The following is a 16874-nucleotide window of genomic DNA, read 5'->3' as shown; positions in this document are numbered from 1 at the left end:
CATATTCTTCCATGTTGAGGGTTGGAGGTCATAAAAGCAGCTCCTGACAGCTGCTTTGTAGTCTTCAACTCTTGTTAGGCAGAGATGAGAAATTTCCTTTCACAATACCCCAAAGCGAGTTGTCACATGTTATTAAGTCAAGATGACTTCAAGGAGGCCACAGTATCACCATCTCAGATCCACGTCCATCCATCGTCCACTGAATTTGTCATCGAGCTATTCTCCAACTGTGAGAGCATAATGTGCTGGTGCACCATCTTGTTGCAGGATAGCTGCTGTTGCCTCGAGACCTCTCTCACGCAGTTGTGGAACAAACCACGTCTGAATAATGTTCAAATAAGCAGCGTGATTGACACTTGTATCGAAAAAAATGGCCCTATCAAGTAATCTTCTGAAATTGCTGCCCACATCATGACAAGAGCAGGTTGCTGTTTAATTTCCTCATCAAAATGAGGATTTTCTTTGCACCAAAAATAAATATTCCTGGATTGATTGCTGAGGTAAAAAGCACACTCATCTGAAAAAAAAAATACGCTTCATCTTGATTTAATAGTGGGAAATCGCGGCAGAAGAGCCTTGCAAGCAACCTCAAGAGTGGCCAAGTCTCTATCAGAAAACTCATCAACACATCCAGGCTTAAATGACTTCAATCTTAAAATTATTTTTCATTATTTTTTTGGACTTTTAAGCATGGAATGCCTAACTCAGAAGATCTTTTTCGAGATGATTTCAGTGGTGATCTCGAACAGGACGCTTCAATAATGTCCACATGGCGTTGACGTGGGGCTGGACAACCAGAACGCTTTAAATCAAGGACACTCCCTGTTGAAAAAGCCATCTTCTTCCATGTACGCATCATAGGAGCTGGCTTATCGAACTGCGAAAATGTTGTCCTTATGTTTTCAAAACTTGCTCCTTCTTGCACACGGTCATGAACCCAAACACAAGTAATCAGTCTCTCTTCTACCGTGTACTCGCTGGTGTCCGTCATGCTGAAGCCGTACCTGGAAAACAAATAAAACAATTAAGTAACAGAGGACACACTTATGCATGTGGACTTTTTGACCATTCTGGAGGTTCAGACGACTAAAAATTTCCGTGAAAATCCTTTGAAATTTGATGAATTTAGGTCATATAGAGATTTTGTTTGTGGAACGTGAAGCTTCTCGAATGTTCTAGGTGGCCTCATGGCCTTGTTTAACTCCGATTTGATTTATATTTCCACTTTTTTTGCTTTTTACAATTGCTGACATATTCACTCAACTGCAACAAATTGTGTTAAAAGTCTGACCAAAAACGCCATTTTCGTAAGGCAAATGCACTAAATTTCAAATAAACGAGATGGACCTCAAAGAGACACTATATCATTGAATGCATTCACTTCTTGACCTCATGCCCTGTCCCCCAGAGGGACTGCTTACCCATAGTATCTACCAGATCTGTATATTTTCAGAGGTTTCGTGAGGTGCTCTACAGGGAATCAAAGCGAATCTGGTGAAAACGGACATTTTAAAACATAGTTACAACGTTTGCGCGGAGCACGTGCCACATGCATAGATGAGCAGGCAACATGGCGGATTATCTGCAATGTTTATTTCACGGGCGACTCAACTTTGCAATGTCCACAGGGTTGTTTTACGTGAAACAGCAACTCTTTTCTGGATAAAGTCATTATTTGAATGAATTCATTTAATTTCCAGGTGCGGTGAATAGCAGCTTTAACTTTAATGGGATCTTATGTGGTAAGCAGCCACATCTTGGTCAGCTGTTCTTAATCAACCATTTAATTGGAGCATTTGCTTGAGTGCTTAAGCCACTTGCCGAGTGGCTGAGCCCTCTCCATGGCATCTGTGTCCTTCCTGAGTTGTGGTGACCAAAACTGCACACATTTTTCTAGATGTGGCCCTCACTAAATTCCTGTACAATGTTAACACCACCTCTTTTGATTTATAATTGACCCCCCTCAGAATACAACCTAAAACCCTATTTTCTCTCCCTATAGCTGCCTGGCACTATGCTACCTGCTTACCTCTTGTATCTATTACCACCCCCAGATCCTTCTCCTGTGTGACACGCTCCAAAATAATACCCCTTACATCCTGTAATCTATTTTCATTGTTCTTTCCCATCCCCAACACCTTCCACTTGTTCAGGTTAAATGACATCTGCCAATCTTTTGCCCAATCTATACAAGTATCAATACTTTCCTGAATGTGATCACCACCCCCTCTGCTATCCACCTCACCTTCAAGCTTTGTGTCATCTGTAAATTTGGAAAGCTTACTCTTCACCCCATTATCCAAATCGTTGATGTAAATAATGAATAGTAATGGTCCGAGTACTGATCCCTGAGGTACCCTGCTACTTACATCCTCACAGCAAGACATCCTCCCACTCACAACTACTCTTTGCTTCCTACCGCTAAGCCAGTTTCCAATCCAATTATCTACCTAACCAACCACTCCACAAGCCCTCAACTTGGCTAACAACCTCCGATGTGACACCTTCTCAAATACCTTCTTTAAGTCTAGATATACTATGTCCACTGCCTTTCCCTCATCCACCCAGACACTGCTTCATCAAATTTGTTTGTTTCATCTTCATCAAATCAAGACACCGCTTCATCATCCACCCAATCAAAAGATTTGTTAAACAGGAACTACCTTTGGTAAACCCATGTTGACTACCTTTAATTAGTTTGTATTTTTATAAATGGTTCCTGATCCGGTCCCTAATTAATGTCTCCAACACCTTCCCCACAACTGAAGTCAAACTAACAGGTCTATAGTTTCCCAAGTCTTCTTAAAGAATGTTGTTTCATTTACTACTCTCCAATCCTCCGGTACCTGTCCTGACTCCAGTGAGCTTTAAAAATATCCGTTAACATCTCGCTTACCTGCTCAGTCACCTCCATCAATACTCTCAGGTGTATATTATCTGAACCCAGAGTCTTATCTACTCTTAGATTACCGAGCTGTTCCTTTACTTCCTCCACTCCAACCTGGATCTTCTGTCAAAGCCCTTCCTCACCTCCGTGATAAATACTCTCATCTATTGATAATAATTCTCCTGACTGTTCTTGTGTAAAAGTTGAAGAAAAATACCTGTTTAATAAGCCTGCCATCTCACCTTCCTCACGAACCACTTTCCCGATGCTATTCCTCAATGGGCCCACACTGGTCCTAACCTGTTATTTTCCCCTGATATACTTAAAGAAAGCCTTGTTATTATGTTTAATATTCTTAGCCACGTCCTTCTCAAACTCTCTTTTGGCTTGACGAGTTATTTTCTTCACTTGTCTCTGTTTACTCCGATCTTTTGTCCAATCTATGTAATTGAACCACAATTGTAGGAGTAGCGCGACAAACACGAAAAAATTATAAAAAAAAACACAAACACCAGTCCGTGAATTATGGTATGGATGCCTTGAAAGCGCTCCCTACCCTTCCCTCGCGCTTCCTCCCCTTCCCTCGCGCGCTCCCTACCCTTCCCTCGCGCGCTCCCTCCCCTTCCCTCGCGCGCTCCCTACCCTTCCCTCGCACGCTCCCTACCCTTCCCTCGCGCGCTCCCTCCCCTTCCCTCGCGCCCTCTCCCCTTCCCTCGCGCTTCCTCCCCTTTCCTCGCGCGCTCCTCCCCTCTACTCGCGCTCCCTCCCCGTCCCTCGCGCTCTTCCCTCGCGCTCCCTCCCCTTTCCTCGCGCTTTCTCTCTATTACCTCTCACGTCGAGCTGTGTTTGTCAGCTTGGTGTGTAAACCTTCCAAAGTTATCACGTTGTGTTTGTTTGTTGTTCCATCCAGAACTGTTGTTAGTTTAACATTTTATTCACCCACCCAATTGACGTTGAACCTGCAGTAGTTTAACCTTTGTAAACAAAATCATTTTCATGTCCAAGTTCGGAAGAGTCCAACGTGTTGATGTGACGAATCTGTGGTTATGAATCGGAGAATTTCTTCACTCGAGTGACCAGATCTCTCGCTTCGCTTGGTTTGTGTTCTCCTGCAGTGCATTACTGTACGGCACCGTCTCAGTGTACCTCAGCACCGTCTCAGTGTACCTCACAGCACCGTCTCAGTGTACCTCACAGCACCGTCTCAGTGTACCTCAGCACCGTCCCAGTGTACCTCACAGCACCGTCTCAGTGTACCTCACAGCACCGTCTCAGTGTACCTCACAGCACCGTCTCAGTGTACCTCAGCACCGTCCCAGTGTACCTCACAGCACCGTCTCAGTGTACCTCAGCACCGTCTCAGTGTACCTCACAGCACCGTCTCAGTGTACCTCAGCACCGTCTCAGTGTACCTCACAGCACCGTCTCAGTGTACCTCAGCACCGTCCCAGTGTACCTCACAGCACCGTCTCAGTGTACCTCACAGCACCGTCTCAGTGTACCTCACAGCACCGTCTCAGTGTACCTCAGCACCGTCCCAGTGTACCTCACAGCACCGTCTCAGTGTACCTCACAGCACCGTCTCAGTGTACCTCAGCACCGTCTCAGTGTACCTCACAGCACCGTCTCAGTGTACCTCACAGCACCGTCTCAGTGTACCTCACAGCACCGTCTCAGTGTACCTCAGCACCGTCTCAGTGTACCTTACAGCACCGTCTCAGTGTACCTCACAGCACCATCCCAGTGTACCTCACAGCACCGTCTCAGTGTACCTCAGCACCGTCTCAGTGTACCTCACAGCACCGTCTCAGTGTACCTCGCAGCACCGTCTCAGTGTACCTCGCAGCACCGTCTCAGTGTACCTCGCAGCACCGTCTCAGTGTACCTCAGCACCGTCTCAGTGTACCTCACAGCACATCCCAGTGTACCTCACAGCACATCCCAGTGTACCTCACAGCACCATCTCAGTGTACCTCAGCACCGTCTCAGTGTACCTCACAGCACCGTCTCAGTGTACCTCACAGCACCATCTCAGTGTACCTCGCAGCACCGTCTCAGTGTACCTCACAGCACATCCCAGTGTACCTCACAGCACCGTCCCAGTGTACCTCACAGCACCGTCCCAGTGTACCTCACAGCACCATCTCAGTGTACCTCACAGCACCGTCTCGGTGTACCTCACAGCACCGTCCCGGTGTACCTCACAGCACCGTCTCGGTGTACCTCACAGCGCCGTCTCAGTGTACCTCACAGCACCGTCCCAGTGTACCTCACAGCACCGTCCCAGTGTACCTCACAGCACCATCCCAGTGTACCTCAGCACCATCTCAGTGTACCTCACAGCACATCCCAGTTTACCTCACAGCACCGTTCCAGTGTACCTCACAGCACATCCCAGTTTACCTCACAGCACCGTCCCAGTGTACCTCACAGCACCGTCCCAGTGTACCTAACAGCACCGTCCCAGTGTACCTAACAGGACCGTCCCAGTATACCTAACAGCACCGTCCCAGTGTACCTAACAGCACCGTCCCAGTGTACCTCACTCTACTGCACTACTACCCTCTACCTTCCAGTCCCCTCCGGTTCGCCATGAACCGAGATCTCTCCGGTGAAGATCACAGAGCGAACCCCCCGGGATCCACGATCGGTTCCCATGAAGGAAACTCGCTCGTTCCTGGAGGTTCTCCCACAGACCGCGGGTCCAGGGTCGGTCCACCCGAGGATGAGGCATCGGAACCCGGTACGTGCCGTTCTCTCCGCACCGTCACGTTCTGGTGGTTCCTGAAAGTTTAGTTTTAATGGATTGTCTTTGTTTCAGGTGCTATTGTGAAGGTGAAGGTGAAGTCCGAGTTTGTCAATGATTCTGTCTCTCGACATGAAGGTTTGAACCACAAACACATTCTGTTGTTGATGTAGAATGTAAAATTCCCCTTTGTGAAGGCTTGTGTCAATCTGTCCCGGTGGATAAGTACAAGAAGTGGATGAAATGAACAGGACCATTGATCGAGCTACACTACATGGCCAAAAGTATGTGGACACCTGCTCGCCAAACATTTCATTCCAAAATCATGGGCATTAATATGGAGTTGGTCCCCCCCCCACCTTTTCTGCTATAACAGCCTCCACACTTCTGGGAAGGCTTTCCGCTGGATGTTGGAACATTGCTTTGGGGATTTGCTTCCATTCAGCCACAAGAGCATTAGTGAGGTCGGGCACTGATGTTGGGCGATTCGGTCTGGCTCGCAGTCGGCGTTCCGGTTCATCCCAAAGGTGTTCGATGGGGTTGAGGTTAGGGCTCTGCTCAGGCCAGTCAAGTTCTTCCACACTGATCTCGACATACCATTTCTGTATGGACCTCGCTTTGTGAATGGGGGCGTTGTCATGCTGAAACAGGAATGGGCCTTCCCCAAACCGTTGCCACAAAATTGGAAACATAGAATCGTCTAGAATGTCATCGTATGTTGTAGCGTTAAGATTTCCCTTCACTGGAATGAACGGTCGAGCCCGAACCATGAAAAACAGCCCCAGACCATTATTCGCCCTCCACCAAACCTTGCAGTTGGCATGATGAATTTGGGCAGCTGTGTTCTCCTGATATCCACCTAACAGAGATTCGTCCATCTGACTGCCAGATGGTGAAGCGTGATTCATCACTCCAGAGAACGCGTTTCCACTTCTCCAGAGTCCAATGGCGGTTTGCTTTACACCACTCCAGCCGACGCTTGGCATTGCACGTGGTGATCTTAGGCTTGTGTGCGGCTGCTCAGCCATGGAAACCCATTTCATGAAGTTCTCAACGAACAGTGTTTGTGCTGACGTTGCTTACAGAGGTAGTTTGGAACTCAGTAGTGAGTGTTGCACCCAAAGAAAGACGATTTTTCCATGCTACACGTTTCAGTACTCAGTGGGCGGTCCTGTTCTGTGAGGTTGTGTGGCCTACCACTTCGCGGCTGAGCTGTTGTTGCTCCTCGATGTTTCCACTTCACAATAAGAACACTTACAATTGACAGGGGCAGCTCCAGCAGGGTAGAAATTTGATGAACTGACTTGTTGGAAAGGTGGCATCCTATGACGGTGCCACGTTGAAAGTCACTTAGCTCTTCGTACGGCCCATTCTACTGCCAATGTTTGTCTATGGAGATTGCATGACTGTGTGCTTGATTTTATACACCAGTCAGCAATGGCTGTGGCTGAAATAGCCGAATCCACTAATTAGAAGGGGTGTCCGCATACTTTTGGCCATGTAGTGTACATGAACCGCTGTGGAGGCAATGAGGAGCTGATGTTTCTGGTGTTAACCCTTCCTCGATGCAAAAGACAGAAATGATTTTGGGGAGAGGGGTGTGGTTCTTACAGGGTGGGTGTCACTCAGAGGTGCTCATGAAAGGGAGGTTCAGTATTCAGAAGTCAGTAGTGAAAGCGACTGGGGGAAAGGGTAATAATAAGGGGAAAAGGGAGAAAAAAGAAAATATTTAAAGTAGATCAAACAAAATAATGTAAAATAATAGAGGGAACCACAGTGAGAAAAATCTTGAAAGTTTGTTGATCATTGCAGGTCTTGGTGAGTTGGTGAATGAAGTGCTCGTTGATCCTTTGCGGAGCCAAAGTGCAGATCATGTCCATACGGCTTCACTCTGCGGTTACGACTGTCCACGGTGCTGAAAGGGAAAGATGTCAGAGACGATCGTGTGATTTAAACGAATGTCAGGGAACCGGCTCGGAGAAGTCCATGCTGTCGGTTCATCAATCGAGCAAACGTTCACAGAAACGATCTTCACCCGGTCTCACCAATTGTAGATCGGCCGACAGAGTGTACGCGTGATTCCTTGCATGGTGTTCAGAGTGTAATGGTCCTTTAACCCAGGAATTCTGCAAACGTTTGCCCATTTCCAAGAAATGAGCCGATTTGGGGTAAATTGAGGTGGTTTCAGGATCATTCAGTAACAGGTTGAAGTAACAGTTCGCAGGTTGCACAGACCATGTCTCGGAGTTGTTGAACTTCCTGGATGCTTGTCAGATCCACGATGACATCACTGTCAACTTTGACCTCACCAAGCATTACTTTGATCTTCTCACCAAGCCTCACCAAGCAAAGTGATTCTTCACCATTGAGAGATGGGGCCAAAAACGATATGCAAGCCTGTTGCAGCGAAGTGGGAGCCACCCTGTTCCAATGCTTGCATTTAAATAACAGTAAATAAACACAAATATGAGTAAACTCGCCTTCTTGAAACCCTCACAGTCAGTTAGAGCATTGAAAAATCTATTAAAGAACCTATACTTTAATGACCGTCAGATGTTACGATCCTAAGATTCATGTACGTTAAATGCTATCAGCTGAAAAAGCAGTCATATTTCCAGTTTCATTTTTAGATTTTCAGATGTTGTTTAATTTATCTGATATTCGTCATTGGAACTTGGTTTTGAAAAGTTAATTTCAACAGAAAGAGTGAATTTTCCTTTCCAGAACATAAGTTACAGTTTGGAAATCGATCAAAGATTGGCTGATTGGCATGTGATAGAGTGAAATTTATCCTAGTTTCACTTTGAATGCCTATTAAGGGATGAAAAAATAAAAGTGCCTGTGCTATTCTGTGAAGTGTGCTGAAAGTGGCTGAGATTAGGCTCATTTTACCAACAATAATCATATTATCTAATTTTAAAAACATTATAGACATATTTTGATTAAATACCGCTCACTGACCACGCGTTTCAAAATTTCAAATTTGTCTGCCATTACGCGACAATCAATATTATACACAATACAATTTTACCTGAATCATTGAATTTGAAATCTCTTACCCCAAATGATACATTTCTGTCATGACCAATTTGCATGAAAAATACAGGTTTGCCTCAATCTCCCTCAAGAGTTAAAGGGAGATTTTTTTTTCTTGTCCGCCATTATGCGACGATTATGGAATTCTGGAATTATTGCTGAAATATTGAGGTGAGTGAATGTTTTAAGTATTTGGATAATAAATTAGATGAATCAGACTGACTTCACTAGTCTATGAGCAATAATGCTCCAATATTTATCTGACAACCATTTGGAGGGAAGAAAATTTAATTTTTTATTCATGTCCATCGAGAAATATGAAAATTTGCCAAAATTTGATACTATCGTGTCGCAACATCCTGGCCTAACAAGTGGAACGGATTGTCAGAGTAAGTGTCCATGATATTTAAATGTTTATCAGTCTGGTTCCTTTCCTGAGTTGTGTTTGTCTGAATTGATAAACTGTTTTTTGCCTTGTGTTCCATACTGTATATGCTCCAGTTTATGGAATAGTTAATGATTTTGATAATTTCATGAAGTTCATTTTTGATAATTTTTGGTCAGTTTTGGAACGATTTGTTAGTGGCTCCCACTTAGCTGCGACAGGCCTATAGCATGATATTTAAAAAATGTATTAGACCTGATATGTTCTCATGGATCAGGCATTACGTGGCGGAGGTATGACTGAGTGTCCTCGTTTTAAATATGTTTTCATCAACATTAATATTTGGAAATCATTAATTATGAAATATGACTCGTTTAGTTTTAATAGGGTTGTTTTTTCAGATCTTATTCGGAAGGTGAAGGTGAAGTCTGAATTTCTCAACGAATTATTCTCTCAAGAAAAAGGTTTGAACCACAGTATTCTGTTTGTTTCCGTTACAGACCGTGATGAGTGTACAAGTACAACCAATGAGAGGTTGTTCGGGTTCAGAATTGTGTTCTGAATACGGGACTTTCAAAATTACGTAATCTGCTCCAGAATGCTCGACGCGCGAGAAACCCGAGAAACGATGATCTTTGGGACGTGAACTTCTATTGTGCGTTCGCAATCAGGATTGTTGCCCAAAATGGTTCACAAAGCCTCTAAAATTAGATGAAAATACTTGGAAAAGTGCCTGAGAGAAGCCTGGGGTGTGACTGCACAACAAGAGGGTTGGAGGGGAAAAAGACATCTTGTCTGGGTGTGTCTGCACACCGATGGGCAGGTTGTATCTGGAGTTTGTGAATGCACAGGTAAGTTTAAAATGGACTTTCATAATGAGGATATTTATTATTGATCCTGTTGTGGGGGAGAGCTGTGAGGGCTATTATAAATATGTTGTTTGGGTCTCGTGCCACAAGAAAAATGAAACGTATGAGAGTTTTGCCTTTATTGTGAGGAAAGAGGCGTGTGTGCGTGCTGGATATTTGTCGTATTTCTACATTTCCTGAAAATTATCTTTTAAAAATGATTTGAATTACAAATTTCACGTTGGCAGTGGCAGGTTAAAAATGCCTGGCGAGCAGAACGAAGTCACTGCAAAAACACACACACACACACACACACACACACACACCCCATGCATGAAAAGCCTTATTAGCATTCATCCATCATTTTGAAAGTTGCGTGTTGAGAGAGATGCTCTTGAACTTGCCTTCAAGAGTGTGTGTAGACTCGAATACCCAGCTCGTTTATATACGAAATTAATCCTTCACATTGAAACATCACGATATTCACAGAGATGTTTGGGGTAAACATGCACAGAGCGAGGGTTGTGAGGGAATCACTCGGTTACCAAAAAGTAATCTCAATAATGGAGATCATGTACAGATACCATGGGACGATTGTTTTTGTTTTTACAGACTTTGATCGGAAGCTGAATCTGAATCCAGAACCTGTGAATTGTCCCATCAAAGGTAAGTTTTATTATTAACGGATCGTTAGTGAAAATCTATGGTTTAAGAAGTGTTGTGTATTTTGCTTTTTTTTGTTCTTTTTTGAAAAGGCTGCACATGCTCAAGATTTTCTCAAAATATTTATGGACAGTCAGAAACCTTTCAGCATTCAAGAATATCCTTTTCTGTTTTTGAGAGATAATGAAGGACTTCATTCTGCAAAACCGTAAAACATTTCATAACGCAAAGAAAACTGAAAACCCACTCCATGGGAGGACCTCCTGTGCAGCTGAGCATCACAGGGCAGCTCGCTGGATGAGGGGATTGGGGAAAAGTCTTCGGGACACCCATTGTTTGACAATAGGAGGAAAAGCATGGAGTAACCTTCCTGGGTTGGATTGTGATGGTGTGTGTCGGGGTGGTGCTGAGGTCTTGTCCACCAGACGGCGGTCTCCTCAGGTTAACCTGAGGCAGTCCCTTTGGATGTGTGCCAGGAATGTCCTATCCCTAAGAGAGGATGATCACCTGTCTCTGTTATCATCTGAGCTCCATCGTTGGGACATCGGTATTGCAGCGCTCTCTGAGGTTTGGAGACCAGATTGTGGTGAGACCATGGCGGGTGGTTACATATACCACTGGTCTAGTCGCTTTGATGGTTACCGTACCCAAGGAGTTGATGTAGCTGTGTCCAATAAGCTGACTTCCATGATAATTGAAGTCACACCGGTCAACGAGCATATGATGAGACTGAGGATTCGTCACTCCTTGGGTGTCATTTAGCTGGTCTCTATATATGCTCCGACTGAGGCGAGTGATCCAACTGCCCTGACTGACGATACTCTTCTCGTCTTGGGGGACTTCAATGCATTGACTGGAACTGATAGGGATGGTTACGAGACATGTGTTGGACCCCATGGGTCTGGAACTGTGAACCTGAATAGCACTAAGTTCCTTGACTTTGGAAGAAGTTGTAGACTTAGGGTGGCCGGTTCATTGTTTCAGCGCCCACAGGCTCATAGCTGGACTTGGTATTCCAATGCCGGTGGTGTTGCAAAAGAGATTAACCATGTGTTCATTGATGGGCACTGGAGGATGGTTAAGAACTGCAAGGTCTACCGGAGTGCTCAGTTCCTCAATACCGACCACAGGCTTGTTGTAGCAACTCTGAAGCTGCAGCTTAAATGCAGAAGAATGGTACATTCCCAGCCTAGGATGTTGGCAAGCTCAGGGATGAGAGGGTAGCTGAGGAGTTTGTGAACAGTCTGAGTGGGGATTTGGCGGGGGGGGGGGGGGGGTCTGGCTGTTTTGGGGAATCTTCCTCCTTGTTTCAGAAACATCTGTGAAATTAAAATCAGACGAGAGTTTCGGCAGGGGCTGCTTGCAGCCTGTTGATCTTGGTAAAGCATTTGATTTAGTGAATCAGGATGCCCTCTGGAGGATTATTGGTCTTCGTAGGGTGCCACCAAAACTGATCAATCTGATTTCCAAACTATGCAATGGTACTGAGAGTGCTTTGAGGTGTGGTGGTTCCATCTCTAACTTATTTCCAGTTGTTCCTGGAGTTTGTCTGCAGTGTGTATTGGCCCCTACACTTTTCAGCACTTGTATGGACTGAATTATTGGGAGGATGTCGGAGAGATCAATTTGCGGTGCATTGTTTGGGAATGTCAACATCTCTAATTTTGATTTCACAGATGATTCAGTCATCTTTGTGAAGATGCTGGATACCCTTATGGGGGTTCTCGAGGCACAGAATAAGGAGTTGGAGCCGCTGAGATTACAGGTTTTCTGGGTCAAAACTAAGATCCAGGCTTTCAATGACATCTTGGATGCTGCTGTCTTGTCTGTTCCTGTTTGCAGTGAAGTTGTTGAAGTCACGGAGAGATTCACTTACATTGGCAGTGATATTCATGTCAATGTATTTTGTGAACCAGAGGTCAAGAGATGTCTGGTTCAGGCCTGGCGAGTCATGGAATCACTGGATCATGGGGTTGTTCACTGTCGGTACCGATGCAGGAAGATGAAAGTCTGAGTGTTTAAGTCCTTTGTGCTTCCAGTATTGCCTTGCTCTTCAGATGTGAGACTTAAACACTGACCAGGGATATGAGATGGAGACTTGACTCCTTCGGTACCAGGTGTCTTCGGAGAATTCTTAGTTATCACTGTTCAGACTTTATGTCAAACAAATGGTTGCTGAGAGAGTCTCAGATGAGATTTGTTACCTGCATAGTCCGTGAGCATCAGCTGTGGCTGTATGGACATGTGGCTCGTTTTCCTGACGCTGATCCTGCTCACCAGATTCTCTCAGCAAGGGAGTCTCGTGAGTGGAGGAGGCCAATGGGCCGACCACATGCCTCATGGTTGCAGCAGGTTGATCAGCATCTCGAGGAGATGGGATGGGATTGGGCCAGGCATCTGCCTAGGGGATAGCCAGATGGAGGCCCTTGGAGTCCTGGCGGAAAGTGGATGCAGCGACGCATTACTCCAGCGTATTCCCCCATACCTGACCTGAAGGATTGTTCTTTGGTACGAAAGATTTTTTTTCAGATCATCTTTTGGTTATTTTCTCCAATTGTTTTGCCTCGTATCATTTATTTACATGGAGTTAGAGCAAAAAAAAAATTACGGAATCAAAGAAACGATCCAAGAACAAAAAGTGCTTTGAGGTGATTGCTCACTAAATTCCGAAGTATTCTTTTACCAAGCACAAAAATTCCCTAAGTTCCCAAGTATCTGTACACCTGACTTTTTGTACACCTGCCCATCCACCACATCTCACCTTTGATCACCCCTCTCCGCAGGCTTCTTGCTTGCTTCTTCCTGAGCGTTCTTCTTCACAATCCCACCAACAGCACAAGAAACGCCTATTACTAAAAGGAGAAGCACCCGTCCATGCGTGTGCTTCATTTAAAGGGTTCCTGTTGTCATGGAATGATAAAAATGGTACTGTTGGAAAGCACGTAATCAACCTTTCTTGAAACAAATATTTGTGACTTTAATCATAAAGATGCCTGTTTTGAAACACATCTTTCCGAGGTTACAGAAGAAGAAGAAGTGGAAATTATAGCTCAATGCAGCAGTTCCAACAGGAACATTTGTTATTCTATGGCAGCAGGAATCCAGATTCGGTGGTGTAATGGTTGGAGCATCTGATCCACAGCCCTGAGGTGAGTGTAGCTGCTTCTTGGGAATGGTAACCATCAGAGCGACCAGACCAATAGTAGGTGTAACCACCCACCATGATCTCGCCACAATCCGGTTTCCAAACCTCAGAGAGTGCTGCAATACCGATGTCCAAACGCTTGAACTCAGATGATAACAGAGACAGGTGATCATCCTCTCTTAGAGATAGGACATTCCAGGTACCCACCCGAAGGAACCGCCTCAGACTAACCCAAGGAGACCACCGTCTGGTGGACGACACCTCAGCACCATTCCGACACACTCTCCCGCAATCTGACCCAGGGATGTTACCCCGTGGTTTCCCTCCTATCATCAAAGATTGGGGGTGCCGAAGGCTTTGCCTTAATCCCGTCATCCGGTAAGCTGCCCTGCGAAGGGAAGCTGCACAGGAGGTACTCCCACGGAGTGGGATTTCAAATTTATTTGCGTTTTTTGTGTTTTGCAGAATGAAAGGTTTTACGGTGGCCCGAATGAAAATCCTGCCACCAACCTCCTAATAAGAAGTAACCCAACTGCAGGAGGACGTCCGCAGACACAGTTGGGCACTAGATATAGATGGCCGTTGGCTCACAAGGAGCTCCTCTGCCCTTTGACAGGTTTTGTTTTTAATCCTGCTGGGTGTCCATATCCAAACACTCTCTTCACCAAAAAAACCTGGTGGGGGAGATGGTTTAGTCGCCGACAACCCGACCATGGAACAGGTTAGTACAGGTTTATATGATACCTGTAGCAAGTCACAGATCTAATCTGGCCTGTCCTGACACCATGATGTTAGGGTTAGGACATTTGTTATTCTATAGCAGCAGGAATCCAGATTCAGTGGTGTAATGGTTGGAGCATCTGATCCACAGCCCTGAAGTGAGTGTAGCTGCTCCTATAAGATCCGTGATACCGGTACTCTGTGCAGAAAGTCCTTTGTATTGTGTATGATAGGCCGCAGTCTTCTTAAACATCTTTGTGTTTGTCCATTGCCTCTTTTAAAGTCATTAAGCCATTATCTATCAGTTTACTCAGTTTATCACTGGACTTTCCTGACTGGCAAATACAGGCATTTGTCCGAAATGGTTTCAAAAGCATTTTGTCTCTTCACATTTGAGTCTCATTTGAGTTCATCGAGATATATGCATGTGTAAATATATATATATATATATATATATATATATATATATATATATATATATATATATATATATATATCTCTTCTTCTTCTTTCGGCTGCTCCCGTTAGGGGTCGCCACAGCGGATCATCCGTATGATCCGCATAGTGATTTGGCACATGTTTTACGCCGGATGTCCTTCCTGACGCAACCCTGGTCACCTCTTACGACACAGGGATATGGTACACCTATTTTAACCGGGGTATACACCGGCCCAGTATACTGGTACTCATTTCGCCGACCTCGGAAGGATGACAGGCTGGGTCAACCCCCTGGTGTATTAATTCAGTGGCCCAACGGGGCTTGAACTCAGGATCTTTTGGATCCCAAGCCACTGTCCTAACCACTGCGCCAACACCAGGTGTGTGTATATATATATATGTGTGTATATATATATATATATATATATATATATATATATATATATATATATATATATATATATATATATATATATATATATATATATATATATATATATATATATATATATATATATATATATATATATATATATATATACACACACACACACACACACACACACACACACACACACATACATACGTGTGTGAGTCGGGACGTCGACGCGGTATACTTGAGAGAAAAGTGTTTATTTTATTTCAATATCGTGCGCACGGAGAGCACACCACGAGGCACCACAATTCTTGCCAGAGAGTGCTCTACTCGAAATAGTTGAATCACTCATATATATATATATATATATATATATATATATATATATATATATATATATATATATATATATATATATATATATATATATATATATTAGGGTGGTCCACAAATATTTTTTTCCCGAATTTCCCATGTCCACAAGGCTTGATTTTGTCCACTACCACTATGGATTTATTCTACAAAATTTCATGGCGAATGGTGTATAACTAGGGGTCGCTCAGAAAGTCAACTTTTGACCAAAACATCAAAAAACATTTGAGAATATTGGATTTTTTGTTTCAAACACTTTATTATTCCACAAGTTACATAAAAAGATGCAGCGCACTGCACTCTGCACTACAACACTGTCATAACACATGTCACATTTCTCTCTCAGTTATTCTGTCCTCGGCCTAGTTCATCAAAAGGGCCTTTGATGGCTCAGGAAGGGCCTTGCGATGGTTCGAAACAAGTCTGAGTAGGTATTGTTTCTGTTCCTCGTCTTTCGTGAGTGTCTCGTTGTACTGCTGGACGAGTCGGATACCGTGCTCGGCAGTGTCGTTTACGACTTTCAGCCTCCTACATGCCTGCTGGAGCTCTGTGTAGCAGGGATTGCTCTCCCACTCGTTCGGCGCTACCTTCAGGAATTCGGAGGCTTTTTCGCGGCTTTTTTCACCCAGCAGGGAGAAGAAGGTCATCGTTCGTTCTGTAACCAATCCTGGGATTTGTTCAGGCCCCACAATCATGTCTGATGGAGGAATTGGTCGATGGTACTCGACAGCTTTTGGTCTGGACAAATTGGTGACCATCTTCGACTTCGTCTCCTCGGTCACGCGATCGTCGAAGAAGGCGAACCCCACCAAGTGTTCCGACAGGTACCACAGGTGGTTTGAGAACGCTTTAACTCGTCGACCGAGAATTAACAGGGTCCAACTACACTTTTTTAAAGTTTGAGAAAAATGAAATCAAAAATTCAAAGTGGAATTGCCGCTATCTCATAACATTTTATTTTCATATCGTGTGCTACATAACAGGTACATATAAAGGTAACATAAAATAATCTTACTTAGTTTCCTCTGTTGCCCTTCTACATGGACTTCTTCTAAATTTGAATGAAATGTCAGATAGACCCTGTTAATTCTCGGTCGACGAACTGTCTTGTCCGATAATTTCCGATCCGGGTAACGTTTGAGCACATTCATGAACTGGATGTCGTTATAAGGAGCCCGGACCCCAATGGGTGCCTCGTTCCAATATTTTACGTACGCCAGGCTCACAAACAATGCAAAGTCCAGAATATTCTTGCTTT

The 16874-nt window shown here is 44.5% G+C and overlaps 2 protein-coding genes across 7 annotated transcripts in view; both read left to right on the top strand.

Annotated features, from left to right (window-relative positions):
• Positions 1–16874, top strand: part of LOC147009084 (uncharacterized) — a 288704-nt gene that overhangs the window by 58990 nt on the left and 212840 nt on the right. The gene's annotated exons all lie outside the window — the stretch shown is intronic.
• LOC147009087 (uncharacterized) overlaps positions 3620–16874 on the top strand; it is a 38591-nt gene continuing 25336 nt past the window's right edge. The window contains exons 1-5 of one of the 6 annotated variants that reach the window (XM_085862765.1): positions 3620–3744; positions 5464–5630; positions 5709–5771; positions 9456–9518; positions 10515–10568. In XM_085862765.1, the coding sequence (XP_085718891.1) occupies positions 5480–5630; positions 5709–5771; positions 9456–9518; positions 10515–10568 (331 nt within the window). In that variant the 5' untranslated portion in view covers positions 3620–3744; positions 5464–5479. Of the gene's footprint in view, positions 3745–3765; positions 3985–4874; positions 5631–5708; positions 5772–9455; positions 9519–9624; positions 9906–10514; positions 10569–14175; positions 14432–16874 lie in introns of those variants that run through there. The other 5 variants (XM_085862763.1, XM_085862766.1, XM_085862767.1 and 2 more) reach the window with 5 other exon arrangements.

Source organism: Eptatretus burgeri, chromosome 17, assembly GCF_056783735.1.
Source record: "Eptatretus burgeri isolate ZD-2024b chromosome 17, Ebu_testis_v1, whole genome shotgun sequence".
Taxonomy (NCBI): Eukaryota; Metazoa; Chordata; class Myxini; order Myxiniformes; family Myxinidae; genus Eptatretus; species Eptatretus burgeri.
Note: the sequence above shows the minus strand (reverse complement) of the source record. Positions and strands in the feature narration are given on the sequence as shown.